Source organism: Drosophila nasuta, chromosome 2L, assembly GCF_023558535.2.
Source record: "Drosophila nasuta strain 15112-1781.00 chromosome 2L, ASM2355853v1, whole genome shotgun sequence".
Classification (NCBI taxonomy): domain Eukaryota; kingdom Metazoa; phylum Arthropoda; class Insecta; order Diptera; family Drosophilidae; genus Drosophila; species Drosophila nasuta.
In genome coordinates, this window is record NC_083455.1 from 10,954,870 (window position 1) to 10,970,807 (window position 15,938).

General features: G+C 36.1%; 2 protein-coding genes and 1 long non-coding RNA gene across 3 annotated transcripts in view; 2 read left to right on the forward strand and 1 right to left on the reverse strand.

Annotated features, from left to right (window-relative positions):
* The first annotated feature begins 226 nt into the window (after positions 1 to 226).
* Positions 227 to 15,938, forward strand: part of LOC132798547 (cell adhesion molecule 3) — a 90,838-nt gene continuing 75,126 nt past the window's right edge. The window contains exon 1 of the mRNA XM_060810442.1: positions 227 to 725. The gene's annotated coding sequence lies outside the window, so the exon portion shown is untranslated. The remainder of the gene's footprint in view (positions 726 to 15,938) is intronic.
* On the reverse strand, positions 3,337 to 6,553 carry LOC132798613 (uncharacterized). Its single transcript, XM_060810540.1, has 7 exons — positions 6,334 to 6,553; positions 6,206 to 6,266; positions 5,971 to 6,138; positions 5,385 to 5,913; positions 4,930 to 5,328; positions 3,731 to 4,029; positions 3,337 to 3,676 (listed from the first exon to the last, which is right to left on the reverse strand). The coding sequence occupies exons 4-7, from the start codon at positions 5,507 to 5,509 to the stop codon at positions 3,414 to 3,416; spliced, it is 1,086 nt and encodes a 361-aa protein (XP_060666523.1). The 5' UTR covers positions 5,510 to 5,913; positions 5,971 to 6,138; positions 6,206 to 6,266; positions 6,334 to 6,553; the 3' UTR covers positions 3,337 to 3,413.
* LOC132796185 (uncharacterized) lies at positions 9,552 to 10,529 on the forward strand. Its single transcript, XR_009633520.1, has 4 exons — positions 9,552 to 9,840; positions 9,903 to 9,986; positions 10,041 to 10,128; positions 10,181 to 10,529. It is a non-coding gene; the product is annotated as an uncharacterized LOC132796185 (long non-coding RNA).

Consider the following 15,938-nt stretch of genomic DNA (forward strand, 5'->3'; position numbering starts at 1 on the left):
CTTTGCGAATTTCTCTGAGCAATTTCCCTTTGACCATGCTCAGAGAACAGCTGCGGCTGCCTTCGTTAAGTTGAGTCGCCCGCCCAAAACGACAGCGAGCCGAAGTGTAGCCGAAGCGACGAGAGAGCCGCACGACGACAACGAAGGCTGGCACAGAATACGCTTTCTGGGGCGATGCTAGCGACGATGACGAGAAAAATCAGCAGTTCAGCAGTTTCATTGATAACGCGCTACGAACTGGGTCTACCCTAAGAAGTTATCGAAACGAACTCGCCGTCGCCGTCGCTGTCGCTGTCGCCGCGTCATCAACGCAAATAACAACGAACAACAAACATAACAACGACAACAACAAAACTGTGCAAAAATGCCAGGCATTTTATACTGCGGCATATGAGGCGTATGAGTGATATTCCTACTGCTGTCAAGGCTGCATTTATTATAAATTTCGTCGGTTCGCTTTGTCATTATTGCCGCGCGTGTGTTTAATTATTGCACTCACTGTGGACGTGTGTATGTGTATGTGTGTGTGTGTGTATATTTCATATGCCCACAAATGGACTTCGGTGGCTCGCATTGCATTCCAGCAATTACAATCCTGCCGCGTCTGCAGTTGCTTGCGTGCCACAAACAATTTCCTTGTGCCTGACCAATTAGCCGTTGAAAGTATAAAGTCTGCATTTGCAGCAGCAACAACTTGATCAATCTGTTGCCACACGCCTCAGCAAGTAAGTGAAGCACTCGACTCTTGTTTAACCACAGTTCTTGCACTTTTATTAAATTATTTAACAAGGGCGAAATGTGTTTTATGCAACGGAAATTCCGGGGAAATATAATAATTACTGGTGGCAGTAGACTTCTTTCAATTTATTTTGTTAGTATTTCAGAATTCAGAAATACGTTGTGCGTATATACTTTAAGAGATTAAATATTCCACTTTAAGCTTGCATTCTCCAAGTAAGAATATTCATGAGGAAACATTGCATTGAAACATAGTATTTTAATCATTGATTTTAATGAAAGAAATTCCAAGTAATTAGCAAAGAGCTTTGAGCAATTTCTGCACTTATTCAACGTTTCAAGTCTACGAATAGTTCTGTTCATTTATTTCTCTTTGCCATTGCATGCATAGCATTTATAATATTTTCTTAATTTGCTGTTCAAAACTGCTTACAAAATATGTATAGAAATGCAATCTATGCCTAACTCTGCAAATGCAATGAACAATAGCAACTTTTACTAGAATACCAACTGACTTGAAAGCTCTGCAATTCATTAACTTCAAAGCGAAGCATTATTAATGCACAACATACAAAATTTCTGACATACCACAAGCATTATGCTAGACATATGAATATAAACTTTGTTTATAATTCTCTCGTATTATTAATATGAATTGCTTTTACGCAACATTTCTTGACGCAAATAGTTGGCTGCAAATAATTTGTGGAGCCCACACCGAGTTTCAATTAAACTCCTATTAAAATTTCATTAAACAGCAACGCCCACAAAATGCTCACTAATTAGTTTGGCCACACCCAATGTTGAAGGCTCCACGTTGAACGTTGAACGTTCAACGTCCAAACACCCAATTCAGTATTCAACATTTAACGTCCCAGAACCAAGAGAAAACAAGCGGCCCAGACCGCGTTGACCTTCGACGGCGCAAGGCCAACAACATTAACATTAACCGAAATTTTAAGCATTTCTTATATAGGCCACAACACGCAGACGGCCTAATTAAACTTCAGGCCAAGGATGTGCGGCATTTTTTTACACTTTTCGCATTTTTTTTTTTTGGTATTTTCAATTAATGCGTCGACATTTTCATTTAACCTTTCTTCCAAGTGGAGAGTTGAGTAAAATTCAACAATTCTTATTCTCTTTTTTTATATAATTTGCCTGACCTCTGGCGCCCCAAGTGCTGATATTTTTATTTTATTTTGCTAATTTACGTATTCTTTTTGTGAGCAGAGGAGCTGCTGCTGCTGATGATGCTGGGCTGGAGCCCTCATAATTTACATGGCGAATGTTTTATTTTTGTTTTCGCACACAGCGAACTTTCTGGCAGTCTGGCAAAAGGGAAGAGAATGAGAAGGGAAAGGAAAAGGAAAAGGGAAGAGAGAAGGATGCCCAATACGTTGGGTGGATGTGAGGGGGCTGTCGTCCAGTTGGCGTCGCATAAATTTTTATATACAAGTATTTTCCGCTAGCTTTCACTAGGCAATCTCTATCTATCTCTGCCTCTCTCACGCTCTAGCTCTATCTCTCTCTCTCTCTCTCTCTCTCTCTCTTTCTGGCTGACAGTGACTTAATGAGCTGCGGAAGTTAATGTGCAGCTTTGGCTCTAGGACTTGTTTTTCCAACAATTTATTTGCATATTTGGGTTAATTCTGTTGCTATTTTATGCTGCTTATATGACTGGCATTTTTCTGTCTGCTTAATTAAAATGTGCTGTTACTTGTCATGTGTTGATGTGATATTGGAATTTATATGAAATATTTGTAGACTTTGCAAATGCAAGAAACATTTATTAAATGGCAATATTTGTTTCAAAATGCAGTTGACAAATTATGGCTAAGTTCTTCAGAATATTGTGTAATTCTCGAAACAAAGCCTGCTCCAAAAGTAGCTTCATTCTGTCAAGTGAAACCTCTGCAAATAACGACAGAAGTACAGAAAGAGAGAGAGAGAGAAAAAGAGAGCATGGGAAAATCACAGTCGAGCTATTGACTTTTGTGTGCCCACAATGGAGCCCAAACGTGCTTCTTGTGCAACATTGTAGCACATGTGAAAACGAACACATACACATTGTGGCAATCACACACAATCAATAGAAAAAATTCTTTGTGTAAACATGTTTCTCCAAAAAGCAAAAGCCAAAAAAAAAAATCACATGAGCAAAATCTATAAGTGAGCAAATTTTTGTGTGCTGGAAAACGCTTTAATCAAAGGCAATCGAGCAGCGGCGACTTCGACTTTTCCTTTTGCTTGAGTCTGTGGGGAAAATGATTTCGTTTTCCCTCAGACTCTATCGCCTTGCCTCGAAGTAACTGAATCGGTGTGTTGCCTATTTGTATGCCCAAGTTCATTAGCGTCAGTTGGCAAATATTTACCAGAGTTAGCAATTTCTTCTCTCGTTTCGCTGGCATTTCTTTCTTCTAATACTTGGGGCTACTTTACTTTGGCTGCAAGCAACAAACATCATTAAATTTAATTTGTTGCCAATATTGATTGAACTTATTTGTGTTTTGATTCGACGACAATCGACAGACGTTTCTGGCGTTGATAATAGCTAAATACAAAAAGAAATTCTTTAAGAACAATGCAGTGATTTGGTTTCGCAGATTAACCGTGTTAAGCATGGGATTTTAAACATATGTGTATTTTATTGCGAATGTGAGTATAAATTATTCCTAATCGAAGCGTGGAGTTAATTTATGTGGATGCGGCGAATCGCGCAAACAATCGCAGTTCTCAATGTAATTCAGCGATGTCAGATATCCTTGTAGCTCCTCCAAGAAGCCCTTCAAGTTGCTATCGACCCTCAAGTCATCGGGTATATTGAGTTTCTGGTGCTCATCGATGGTCCAACGCTTCATGCTGTGGATCAAATCGCGGCAAAAACGCTTTTGATTCGAAGGCAGAGCTTTTAAAATGTGATTACGAGTACGTCGAGCTGCAAGCAAACGAGTTTAATAAAAAATCCATTGCAAAACTTACTCGAACTCACAGATGGATTTACTCATGGCTTTCTGCTCTTGAACATCGCGTTTAGATGCCATAAATGCCTGTGAAACATCGTATTCACGACGCTCATAGGACTTGGGAGGTCGCGGAGGCGGCGGGGGATTGCACACATTGATGTGATCATTGCCAAAATACGGTGCCCAAGTGTACTCGACAGCCTTCTTGAAGTCCATACGCTGCGACTCAAGGATGGTCTTGCTCATCGCCCACTTTCTGCCCACGTAGCGATTGAACAGACGATAGGTCATGGTCGACATGAAATCTTCCACTTTGCCCAGCGTTCTGACAAGAGGGAAAAGGAGGCAAAATTATGGGAACATCGAAATCATTAATTTGTATTATAATTGAAGCAATTGTTAAGCGATTGATGATTGATGAAACTCAGCGAACTGATAAAACAGATAAAATAAGAGTTGCAACTCGGAAGTAGCCATCAATTTTAGGTGATTAAATGACAAGTAAAGCAGATTCATGGCATTGCAGAAGAGGATTCACAATTTTAGTTATAATATGCGGTTTCTATAAATTTAAGAGCTGCTCTCAGATGAACGAAATCGCGAAATATGATCAACTTAAAAACAATTAAAAGACAGCATGTGAGGCATTCTCTAGTGAAGCATTTATAAAACCTGTGATATGGTATTTAAAATCAATTAAATATTTCAACCAAATTGCAATAAAATATTGTCGCCATAGAAATGAGCACAGAATGTAAGTTCACCTGTTTCTTTTCATAATTTAATTTCTTTAATAAGCGAATGCCAAATTTAGACAAAGGTTGCAGAAAACTAAAATAATTGTGGAATTTGAGAATCAATTGATTTTTCGCAAAACAAGAGATTGATAATTAGTTTATAAATGAAATTATAGAAAGATTCGACTCAAAAGTCAAGTTAAATCATTAAATGTCAGATTTTAAAAATGAAACAGGTAAAACAAAAATTAAATTAAATTAAATTGGTAATCATTGAATGGTAATATAAATAAATCCAATGCAAGGCAATAAATTATAAAAATTCTACTTTAAGATTTCTATAATTTTAAATACAATGGCTTGACATGAAATCTTTAAATTTCTTCAGTGGAATAATAGTCTGGAAAGAAACTTACAAATGAAATTATCGAAAGATACAACCTTACACACATTAAATGGCAAATTGTGCCTAACATATCCCAACTTACTCTCCCTCGCGGAATGCGAGAATGCCTGGCAATTGATCTGTGCGCTTCATCGAATGCAACTTATAGATAATCGAGTGCAAAATGTCCTCCATAGCAGCCAATTGTATGTTTTTCAGATACATCATATTGTTGATATATTTGCGTGAATACCAACCACGAAACAGAGCCTGAATCTTGACGCAACTCGAATGGTGCGAGATCAGGACACAAGACTGTGTTTCTTCCTGAATCTCGACTACTCTATGACGTTCTTTGCAATAATGCCGCCATATTCTTTGTATGGTAACCGCAGCTCGATGTTGCTTCTTTAGCAGATCACGCACACGCCATCCTCGAAATATTCGCTGTATAAGACGTGCAGCCTTGAACTGCTTGTAATCGAGCAGCAGAAGTTGAGTTCTAAGAGGCGAACAAAATTGTTGAGCTATTGTTTTGTGTTGTTTGAAAAGACTCACCTCAAAATGCCGCGCTGTGAATCAAAGCCGCAATGCTGTTCACCTTCAACATATTCTTCAGCGTCAGAGTTGCTAAGGCCAACTTGGCGTATTGAGTGAATTGAAACTAATTTATCCATCCACATATTTTTCAGAGTATATTTAAGAATTGTTGTGTGCTGTGTAAGAGTTGCTTTCCGAGTGTTATGAATATGTTATATGTTCAATGTTATAATGCTTTTGTAGAAGTCAATGGCAAACTGATTGTTTTTGAAGTAAGAGTCAAAGTAGTAACTGCAGAAGATATCAACTCATCCTGCTTCTGTAAAACACAGACCATATTCTGTGACAACATCACTTCATATTGCTCCCATATAAAAGCAATAAATAAATACATTTTAGAATATATTTCACATCAAATTTTAAACTTTACTCCAAATAATCAATAAACGGCATACAATTTAGGAAAAAACCAAAAAATTTACGATTCGAATTGAGATCGTGCTTCTCTATGCACTTCTACAATAAACAAAAATACGCGATTGCCGCACTGTAATGATAATGGTACATTATTAAAATAAACCTTATTTATATAATATTCACTCACCTAAGTTCTCGCAAATATTTTATTACAAAATATTCAACTCCAAACGATATACAGCGTACAAATACAATTTTTATTAATGTCTAAAATATTCATTGTCGTGTATCATTATCATTGTCGTGTATTATTTTTATTATTATTATTATTATCGATGGCACTATGTTAATTTTACTGCAAGCGGAAAAGAATTTCATTAGAATATTAATAAATGAAGTATATTTACTTCAAAATCATTTACCTCAAGTTTATTTAATATATGTTACATCTCACATAGAAGAACATCTCGCAATCGCTTGTCGCTTTATATGGAAAAAAAAATATTGTGAAATAAGCATTGTGTTACTTTTCATTCTAAGTAGTCTTTACCTATAGGGTATAATATTCTGTATCCAATGTTTGTTTTGCATTTCACATTTATGTTGTACTATTACTTTTAATTTTTCGTCTTTTTGATTTTTTTTTCTCAATATATAAAATTATAAAAGGTTTGGTAAAAAATAAATTCACTTTGCACTTAAAAGTATATTTATTTTTTTTTTTGCATTTTTAAATTGTTTTCTCACTAAAGTTGTTTTCAAAATGATGAATTCGGTGATGTCTAGAAAGCAAGTTAACTTTGAGACGATGGCTTGGCCTACTTTAATTGATTAAAAGTTGAAATAATTCTGATTGTCAAGTTTATTACATTCCATTCCTATTGTAATTGTTTATGTATTCAACAAAAGTATTTCAATAATAAACACGAAATATTTACAAATCTATAATTAAAAATATAATATTGCTCCGCAAATGGGAAAATATCAAATAGAAACCGTACTTTTAAATTGAGAGTCACGGATTTATGTATATAAAATAACAGTAATTAAGATTGAGATCAGATTTAAAATGTTTGCCAGTTTAAAATGATATTTTATACGGCAAAAAATGGTGGTTGCAATCAGGTCTTAGTTATTTTGCTTAAAAATCTGGTACATTTAGCACTTTATGGATTAATTTAAATGTAATATTAATATATTAATGTAATAAATATAGCCTTTGGTATATTATTCGATTATGAATTTTGTATATCTTAGGAAACTATTCTTTTGGTTGTATTTAAAATGGGTACGCATATCTCACAATCGAGAACAATAACATATTAAATAATCAATGAAATAAAAACACTTGAACATATTTGATGCTCTATTGAAATCCAATAATCAGTCAATATCATATCTTATTGTATTTTCACACTACAAAAGAATTGTTTTTCAACCTGTGTAAATTGAATTACGCGCCGGCTGGCAAAATTCTTTTAGCATATCATCAGCAGTTCCTCAGAGAAAAGTTGAGAATGGAAAAAGAGGAGTAGAGTAAAGTGTGAGCAGAGAACAGACTCGAGAAAACATCGCAAGTTGAATTCATTTTTAATGCTGCCACTGGGCATCGTCGTCTCCGTCTTGAAGATGCTGTCGAGGACGTGGGTCGCAACTTTTGGACTCACTGCACGAGTTGCATTTGCAATGCAGTCGACTGGGAAGGGGCCCAACTGTGACTACCAAAAGGGGGAGTGGAGGGTGGAGAGGAGGTGGCAAATACTCGGCCGGCATAGCACAAATGGAGGACGGAAATCAAAAGTTAAAATAAACTACGTTGTCGGCAGCGGCGGCGTCGCTGGGTGTCCTGTTGTCTTCTTGCTTGTTGTCCTTTGTGGCGAATACTCGACTGGGTTGCCTTATAAAGTTGCCGGATATCCGGTTGTTGTCTTCGCTCATTTTTCGCCATCTTTCGTCCTTATGCACGCGCCCACACTCAACACTCCACTGCCCGGTACTTTACACTCCACAAGGCATTGTCCATTGTTGTCGTCGCAGTTGCCGTCGCAGTCGCAGTCACAGTTTTGTTTAATGTTTCATTTATTTATATTTTCGAAAAGGACTCGCAACAGGAGCAGGAGCAGTAGCAGAACACTCTGTCTGGATGGTGCATCGCATTGCAGTGCATTGTGTTCCCCTTTGGCAGGACTCTTGTGTTTTTTACTATTTGACGCTTGTTTACTCATTTCCGGTTGCAACTTGCATTACGTCCTGCGACCGGCAAACAACTATGCACCACTTTCTCTCTCTCTCATTTGCCATTGCATAATGTCCTTCTTTTTTGGGGAATTTATGCACACAGACTTTGGGCGTTGCTCTGAAATATTTGTTAATATTATGCAAAAGCCTGGAAAGTGTTTAAGAATAAAGTAACTTTTCATTTTGTAATTGAATCAATAATACCATTACTGCTTATTTTATTAAAAATGATTTGTTATTAAAGTAATTTGATTATAAAAGAACAACTTAACATATTTTTCAAGTATATATTTAAGTTATTAAGCGAATGAATTTAAATAATATTACATATAAGAGTTTAATTATCAAACTTAATTACAGTAAATAGCAAACAATTTGATAAGCAACTAATTTAACCAACAATTCTTTGGGCGATTGAATTATATTTGAAGCGAAACTATTGCTTAATAAATTGAAGAATTTCTTCAAGATTTTCACCACAATATGCAGTTGCAACTTGTGTATATGTATCAGCATTAACAAGGCGAAAGTTTTTTGGGTAAACTTTGTCGATCTGCCAGCTCGGCAATTGCTTTTAATTTGCCTCAAGGCAAAAGCAATCAATCAATATTCATCAAAATGCTATTAAATTTGAATGCAGCCCGCCCATTCTTTGCTTTCCTTTCCTACACATAGACCAACATCTACTTGAGCAACTTGTTTGACTCACACAAAACTTGGCGACGTTGCGAACTTTGAAAAGTCGCCGGCAAAACTGAAGCAGAGAACGGAGGGGGAAATAAAACTACTATGGATCAGAACAAAAGTGTCAAAGCAACACTAACGAATCTGCAACAGTTTCAAGTGCCTCGAAAACAAGAACAACAGCAACTGAAACAACAAGTCAATTTAACAACAGCAAAGTTGTTGCCAAGGTGTTTGACAGCCTATGTTCAAAAAAGAAAAAGAGCGAGAAAGAAAGAGAGAGGGAGAGAGAAAGAGAGAGAGAGAGAGAGAGAGAGAGAGAGAGAACGCGGCATTCCTCAGACATCGCTCTAATTGTGAGAATTTCATTTGATTTGCAAATTGTTGCATACTTTTCAGCTGCAGCCGAAATGTGCTTCAGTGTATGTGTGAGTGTGTGCGTGTGTGGATAACCTACATTTCATGACTGGCTGATTTCAATTGCATACGCAACGCACTTCCATGGCTGGCCTCACATGCTACTTCGTTAACCTGATTCCTTTTTTAGTTTTTTCTTTGCCTTTGCCTTTCGCATTCACTCTCCCACAAGCTGCACTTCAAATTTGAATGTCGGACAGAGAGCATGAAATCGAGGAGTAACAGAGCAAGTATTGAGAGTTCTGTGTGTGTGCCACAAATGATTCTTACCGCAAATATAAAGTTCAATAGGTTAGGCTTTTGCTTTTCTTATCACTTCTAGCATAGATAATAACTTTCTTAATTCAAAAAATTCTAATCAAGTAGCCTTTGCTTTCGTTTGAGAAACGAGCTAGGGGTGAAGAATATAAAAATTGATCACAAATCGACATCTATAGCAACAGAAAACAACTAAAAATTAAAAACAAATATATAGTTTTAGGTCTAAAGTGTATTTTTTTTTACTTTTATACGTTTTTACCAAATTTTTTTTTAAAAATGTTGCAATCATTTCAAATAAAGATACAGTTTAATAATAATAATGATAATAATAATTACTCTTATAATAGTAATAATAATATACATCATGAGCAAAATATATAACATTAAATTGATAAACATTACTATGATTCACATTGCATTGCTGTGGTTTTACCGAATTACACATTTTCACTGGATGGTATGTAAATTGCTTATCACATTTAACTATTTAATTATGTGCTTTTTATGCTTCGAATGCAGGAAATGAAACTTATGGCTTAACTGAAATAAGATTAAATTAATTAAAAAAAAAAGAACAAGAAGAACAAGAGAAATTAAATATCCGTAAGATTGTTATTTATTTGTCGCATTTGAATAACACATTATTTATTTATTTAGTGGTTCTTGGTGGCATTTTTGCTGCTTCATGGTTTTTAAGAAGTAATTAAAATGGAGTAAATAATATACGAAGAGGAAAAAAGGAATTGTAAGATTACATCACATTTTCATTTTATATTGTTATTTATTTATTTATTTAGAGCTTATCAGCGGCATTCCAGCTTTTTGGTTATTAGAAAATGCTTGAATTGGAATGATGTAGAAGGTGAAGAAATCGTGATCGTCGTAGATTGCACTCAACGTTGAAGACAATCTAGCCGCATCTGCGGCTGATTACGCCGCTGCTGTTTGGCTTTTTTTTTGATTTTGGCATTATTTGTTCTCAACTCAAAATTCACAAAATTCTTAACGATTATCAAGGCATATATATACTAAGTTTTGTAAATTAAAATGTATTTCCAAATTTTGCGTGTGGAGTTTGAAGTTTCGAAACAAGAGCGGCTCTAGAATGAAAATTGTTTGTTAAATAAATATTCTTTGGTCTTCATTTATTTTTGTTTTTTAATCTGGTTTCTGCTACTTGGCTAGTGGAGTAAAGTAAAACTAATATAAATTTTATAGGCAATGCAGACACCCTAAATGCAATGTCAAGGGAAGACTGAGGAGGAATATAGAGGAGAGAGACGAGGGAATGAAAACAAAATATTTTAAAGACCACAAAAAGCATGTCCTTGTGTGGCAGGCTAAGGCCACTTAATGCACGCCAAAAGCAGTTCATGTTGCTGGCAATGAGAGAGTGTATATGTGTGAGTTCATATATACAATACACACACATTTTCGAACAGTCTCACACTAGAATTTGCAGTAAGGACACATGTTTTGGTTTGCTGAGCCTGCTCGGAGGCATCTTTTCTGTTATTCCAGACCATGTTTGTCCCTGTGCTTGTCGTCGTCGTGTTAATAATGCTTTTGATGTGTGCTAAAGACAGCTACAAACTATAGCATATGCGACTACTGCCAGAGTACGAATACAGGATCTGGTTATGCTTCGACATAATGTCACTGCGAGCGGGCTGAGGAATAACCCAGTAAAGCTCAGCCCGAGGCTGAAGTCTCTCTCTCTCTCTCTCTCTCTCTCTCTCTCTCTCTCTCTCTCTCTCTCTCTCTCTCATGAAGTCTGTTTCTTGTTGCTGCTAAAGCAAATGAAAAACTTGAAATTCTGGCACTAACAAATTGCGCCTGCAATTCGAGTAGAAATTCAACATTTTGACAGCAAATTATTGAAATTGTGCTTGAGCAAAAATGCAAAATATTTTGAAATTTGCACAAAAACAAATTCAGTTTTAGTGGGTGATTTAAGTATTAAAATCAGATGATGGCATAAGATAAATAGCAATAGATTAACAGAATTTCAATATACATGGTTATATTTCTAAATCGAAATCTATAAATTGCAGAATTGCAGAATTTGATGTAAAAATTTAATGAAAAGTATTTCCTTAAATATTGATTGGTCTGACTTAAAAAAAAGGAATAAATATTTAGTGATGAATTAATAATATAATTGAATATTATAGGAATTATTTATATATATATCGATTAATGCATAATATAAATGCATTTAGATTGGCAAATTATTTTTCTTAGATTATTACCAAAATGCAGTCACTTTAAATGTGAAATTTGTGTTTTAAAGTGTATATTTAATTCGTTGTTGAGTTGTTCGAATACATTAACTATACTACGGGAATTGTGCCATTTTTATAGACTTTCGACTAGTCGCTCAATGTGATTTACGCATTGCGTATACGCAATGTTGCTCACTTTTTATAGCCGCCACTTACACCTGAGCTTCACACGCAGCTGAGCAATTACAGCAACACCAACAGCGAGAGGAACAACAACGACGACGTCTTAATGGCGCCACAACAACAAAGTTGTCTAAGCAAGAGCCAACCAAAAAAAAAAAGCAAGCAGGAAAAGTAAGTCTATTAACGGCAATGACAAAGCACGCGAAAAGCTAATAGAATGACAGACCTGTAAAGTGCTTCTGGTGGAGCCGGAGAGTAGTTTGGCAAGTCTATAAAAATGTATTAACTGTTGTGTAGGTGGTGGCCGAAAATAAAGTCATAAACAGCAGAGACACAGGCGCTGCCAACGTCAAGAGGACAGAGATTCAGAGGCCAGGCAATGTGCGTAATATGATAATCATTCTATGTGAGTGTGTGTGTGTGTTGGGCAACTCAAAACCAAAACAAAGCAAAAGTTGAAGCACAGAACACAGAAATAGAAGAAGAGGGCGTGTGAAATTTGTGGGCGTGGCGCAGAGCTAAGAAATGATGTCGAGATCTTCTTCAGGCCACAGCAAATCCATTAAACCCTTATGATGCATGAGCACAAATAAAGTGAGTGAGTGAAAGCCGCCAGACAAAGGAGAAAGGCGAAAGGAGAAGAAAAAAAAAACAAGCTGAGAACAACAAACAAAAACAGCAAAAGAGGCGTGGGAAACATATGCCAAGAAGACTTAGCCAAGGCCCAAGCGACACAACGAACGAGAGAAAAAAAAAACACAAATGAAAAAAACTAGAGGCTACGGAGGCTCAGTCAGAGGCCAAAACGGTAACTAAGCAGAGATAGAGAAATGCCAGACATGGGTTGTGTTGTGGAATGTGCAAGCGTCAGGGAATGAGATAGGCAGATAGTCAGATAGGTGAAGGAGAGAGATAGAGAGGGAGGGATGAAGTGACTAGCGGGAGCGTGAGAGGCCGCAAAGTGAGCAAACACTTGAGCCAAGTGCTTGACTGGTTAAAGCGATGAGTGTGAGTCAGCGAGTGTGAATGTGAATGTGAGTGTGAGTGTAAGTGAATGCTAGTTCGTGTTGTGGCCATAGTGAAAGTTCAGTCAAGTGCAGGGAAGGGCGAACAGCATAACCACTAAACAATACTCGCAGATGTAAAGCAGTTATATGAATTAGATGTAAGTGGATTTGTAATGATTATATTGAGTAATTGAGTATAGAAACAGTGCAGGTTCAGAGCGATGGTTGGAATAGCATAAGCAGATTAGATTGCAATAATTAAGGGTTTAAATTTAATTCAGTAATTATCGGTTTTCCTATTTAAAATTCCACTCATTACTTTCATTCACTGATTGTCTTTATAAATATATCCAAACTGCATTCCTACTTATGCATTTCATCATGACTTGTCTTGTTATTAACTTAATATATATTATATTAAGTATACGCACACGATTCCAAACTCCTTGTTAACAAATTCAGTGAAATAATTGCTGTTATCAATTCATACATTGTGGCTGTTAGGTGGCTTGGGTCAGTCATTTTCCCTTCACGCCTTAAGTATATATAAAAAAGATGAATCCTATAACAAAATATTAAGTATACGCATTTGTAAATGCACATAAATCGAATTTCAAAAACGAACCGACAATTATTTAAATTGTTCACTGTTTATATTATAACTTGATAATGCTCATTAATTAATTATTATCATTGTTATTAAAAATATTCGCATTCTGAATTTACACTTAAGAAATACTTATTTTATATAAAGATTAAATAGTGAGCTTTCCACAATTGAACAAAAAGTGTATGTGTGTATTAAAAGTAGTCAAAAAATGTAAATTGTTTAACTGTCGCTCATATTAAGTATAGCTACAGTTCATTAGGCAAAGTTTCGTTTAAATTTTGTACGATTTTTGCTACTCGCTCAATTTAATATTTATAGATCACACCTCATTTCGCAGCAGCAACGATTGTGCAATGCAGTGCAGTGACTATCAATTCTTCAATTGTTGTGCTCATCTTACGAGTATTTTCGCTTTCAATTTCCTATACTCGTATACTCGTAGTTGTATTCGTATATGCATATGAAATGTTGATACTCAAGCATTACATAAAACCGGCTCTTATCTGTGTGCCTTACCCAAAAAGCAAATCCGAATGTTCTGGCACAGTTGCATAAATAAACAAGGAAGGCACAAACACTGAGCTACACACACATACAACACTTATACACAGACAGATTTCAATACCTGAGTGCATTTTTAGCATTTCCTGGTGGCATCCCCTTCTATACGATATAGTATGTACTATATATGGCACTCGTGTGTAAAAGAAAAAACATTTCTCTGCATGCCGACAATGCTCGAAAAAGACAGTTCCCAGACCAGAGAGGGAACAGACCAGTCTCGAAGCAAGCGAAGCCCTCTAGTGGCAACAGCAACAGCAACAGCAACAGCAGCAGCAACAATAACAATTGTGTAAAAAGCATAACGTATACGCGACGTGGCACCAAACGAATGGAAGTCCACAGGCGTAAGCAGCACTAGGAATAGCTGATGTGGAAAACCGACAAGCACGAATAAACTATACACTATGATAACTGATAAAGAAATGTTTAAAAAATGCAAAATATAATTCATTAAAATTATTATTACTAAAAGGAATTTCGTTGAATTCTTTGTGTCTGAAAAATTTGTTGATAAATTGCAATATAAATATAATATACCCTTTGTCAGTTAGTTCAGCTGGCAACTAGCAAAGGAAAGGCTCAACTTTTGGTGTGGCGCTTACACAGCGCGAAGAAAGCAGAAAGTTTAAATCAACTTGTGGGAATTTAGACAATTTTATAAACATGTACACACCAAAAAAATGTGTATGTGTGTCGGTAGGAAGTGCGGGGAAGCAACGGGAAATGCATATAATACAAATTTAAAAGTAAACCAAGTCGCGTTTGCTGTGCTATCTGCGTATGCCTTTCGTAGTTTCCTCCTTTTCTCCCCCTCTCCAAATCTTTTTCGCCTTCTTCTTGTTGCTGTTGGTGTTTATGCAAATTTTCGCCCTGCGTCGTGTGTGTTGGGCCAGCGCCAAAAGGAGATACGAACGAATACGTGCCTTACACACACACACACACACAGACACACACAATTCTTTCAAATATATATAGATATATACAAACATATATATATTCATGAATGTATGAATATCTCGGCTGTATAAACAGCGCGTAACTGAATAATAATAACAAGAGTTGAACCAGCCGCCGCAGCAGCCGTCGTCATATCCCAGTCTTGCAATGGTAAATGCAAAAAAAAAAGAGGAAGGGAGAACGCGAAATGGAAATGGAAAAGCGAAAGAAAACTGTCGCCAGTTTAAATGGTTAAAAGTTTCTTTTACCTCAGGTAAAAAATCCATTTGCGGCTTCAGCTCTTTAAACAACTTTTGCAATGAACACCAACACCGTGTGGCCGTAAATATATTTATGTTCTTTCGCGGCGGGATTTTTGCTCCTGCTTCTGCTTCAGCTTCAGCTTCCGGAAAGGATCGCTCTTTGTATTGCGGTGCTTGCTTGCGGTGTCTGCCTTGGCGTTTGGCGCGACAGCAAACATATGTTTCATATTTTATTAAGACAACTTGCTTGCCTTCTTTTTTCGCTCTTGTTGTTGGTCTTATGAAGAAGTGTGAAGATTTTCGTTGAAAGCTTGCAAATCACACACTTAATGCTGACTGCAACTGCATTAATCAATTACCATTTACGAATGCACTTATATCTATTAAGAAATTGACTATAACTTCATCAATAAATCAATACCCTAGTGTTTTCATAAAAATTCATTTGCCTACTCTTAAATTTAATATTAAATTTCAAACTATTTACAATCCTTTTATTTTCTACCTTCTACTTTCCATTTCCAAAATCATAAATATGCAATGGTACCAAATGCCATATAACAGTCCAACAGTCCAATATATTTTTATACTCGCTTCCTCATTCTTGATCAGCGTCTACAGACGAGACGAGTTCATCTGTCTGTCTGTCCGTCTGTTTGTCAGAGACTATTTTACAGCACTTTCAATGTCAAAAAAGATCAAACAAGTTCTGCGATTCTAAAAAAGAGAAGCTGACAATCTTGTATATTTTGGTATATTATATAATA

Bases quoted from the DNA above. Each gene is read 5' to 3' on its own strand.
- LOC132798613 (XM_060810540.1), bottom strand. From the start codon at position 5,509: ATGTGGATGGATAAATTAGTTTCAATTCACTCAATACGCCAAGTTGGC. The intron at 5,329-5,384 runs GTGAGTCTTTTC...TTCGCCTCTTAG, and splicing joins TCACAGCGCGGCATTTTGAG to AACTCAACTTCTGCTGCTCG. The intron at 3,677-3,730 runs GTGAGTTCGAGT...GTTTGCTTGCAG, and splicing joins AGCCATGAGTAAATCCATCT to CTCGACGTACTCGTAATCAC.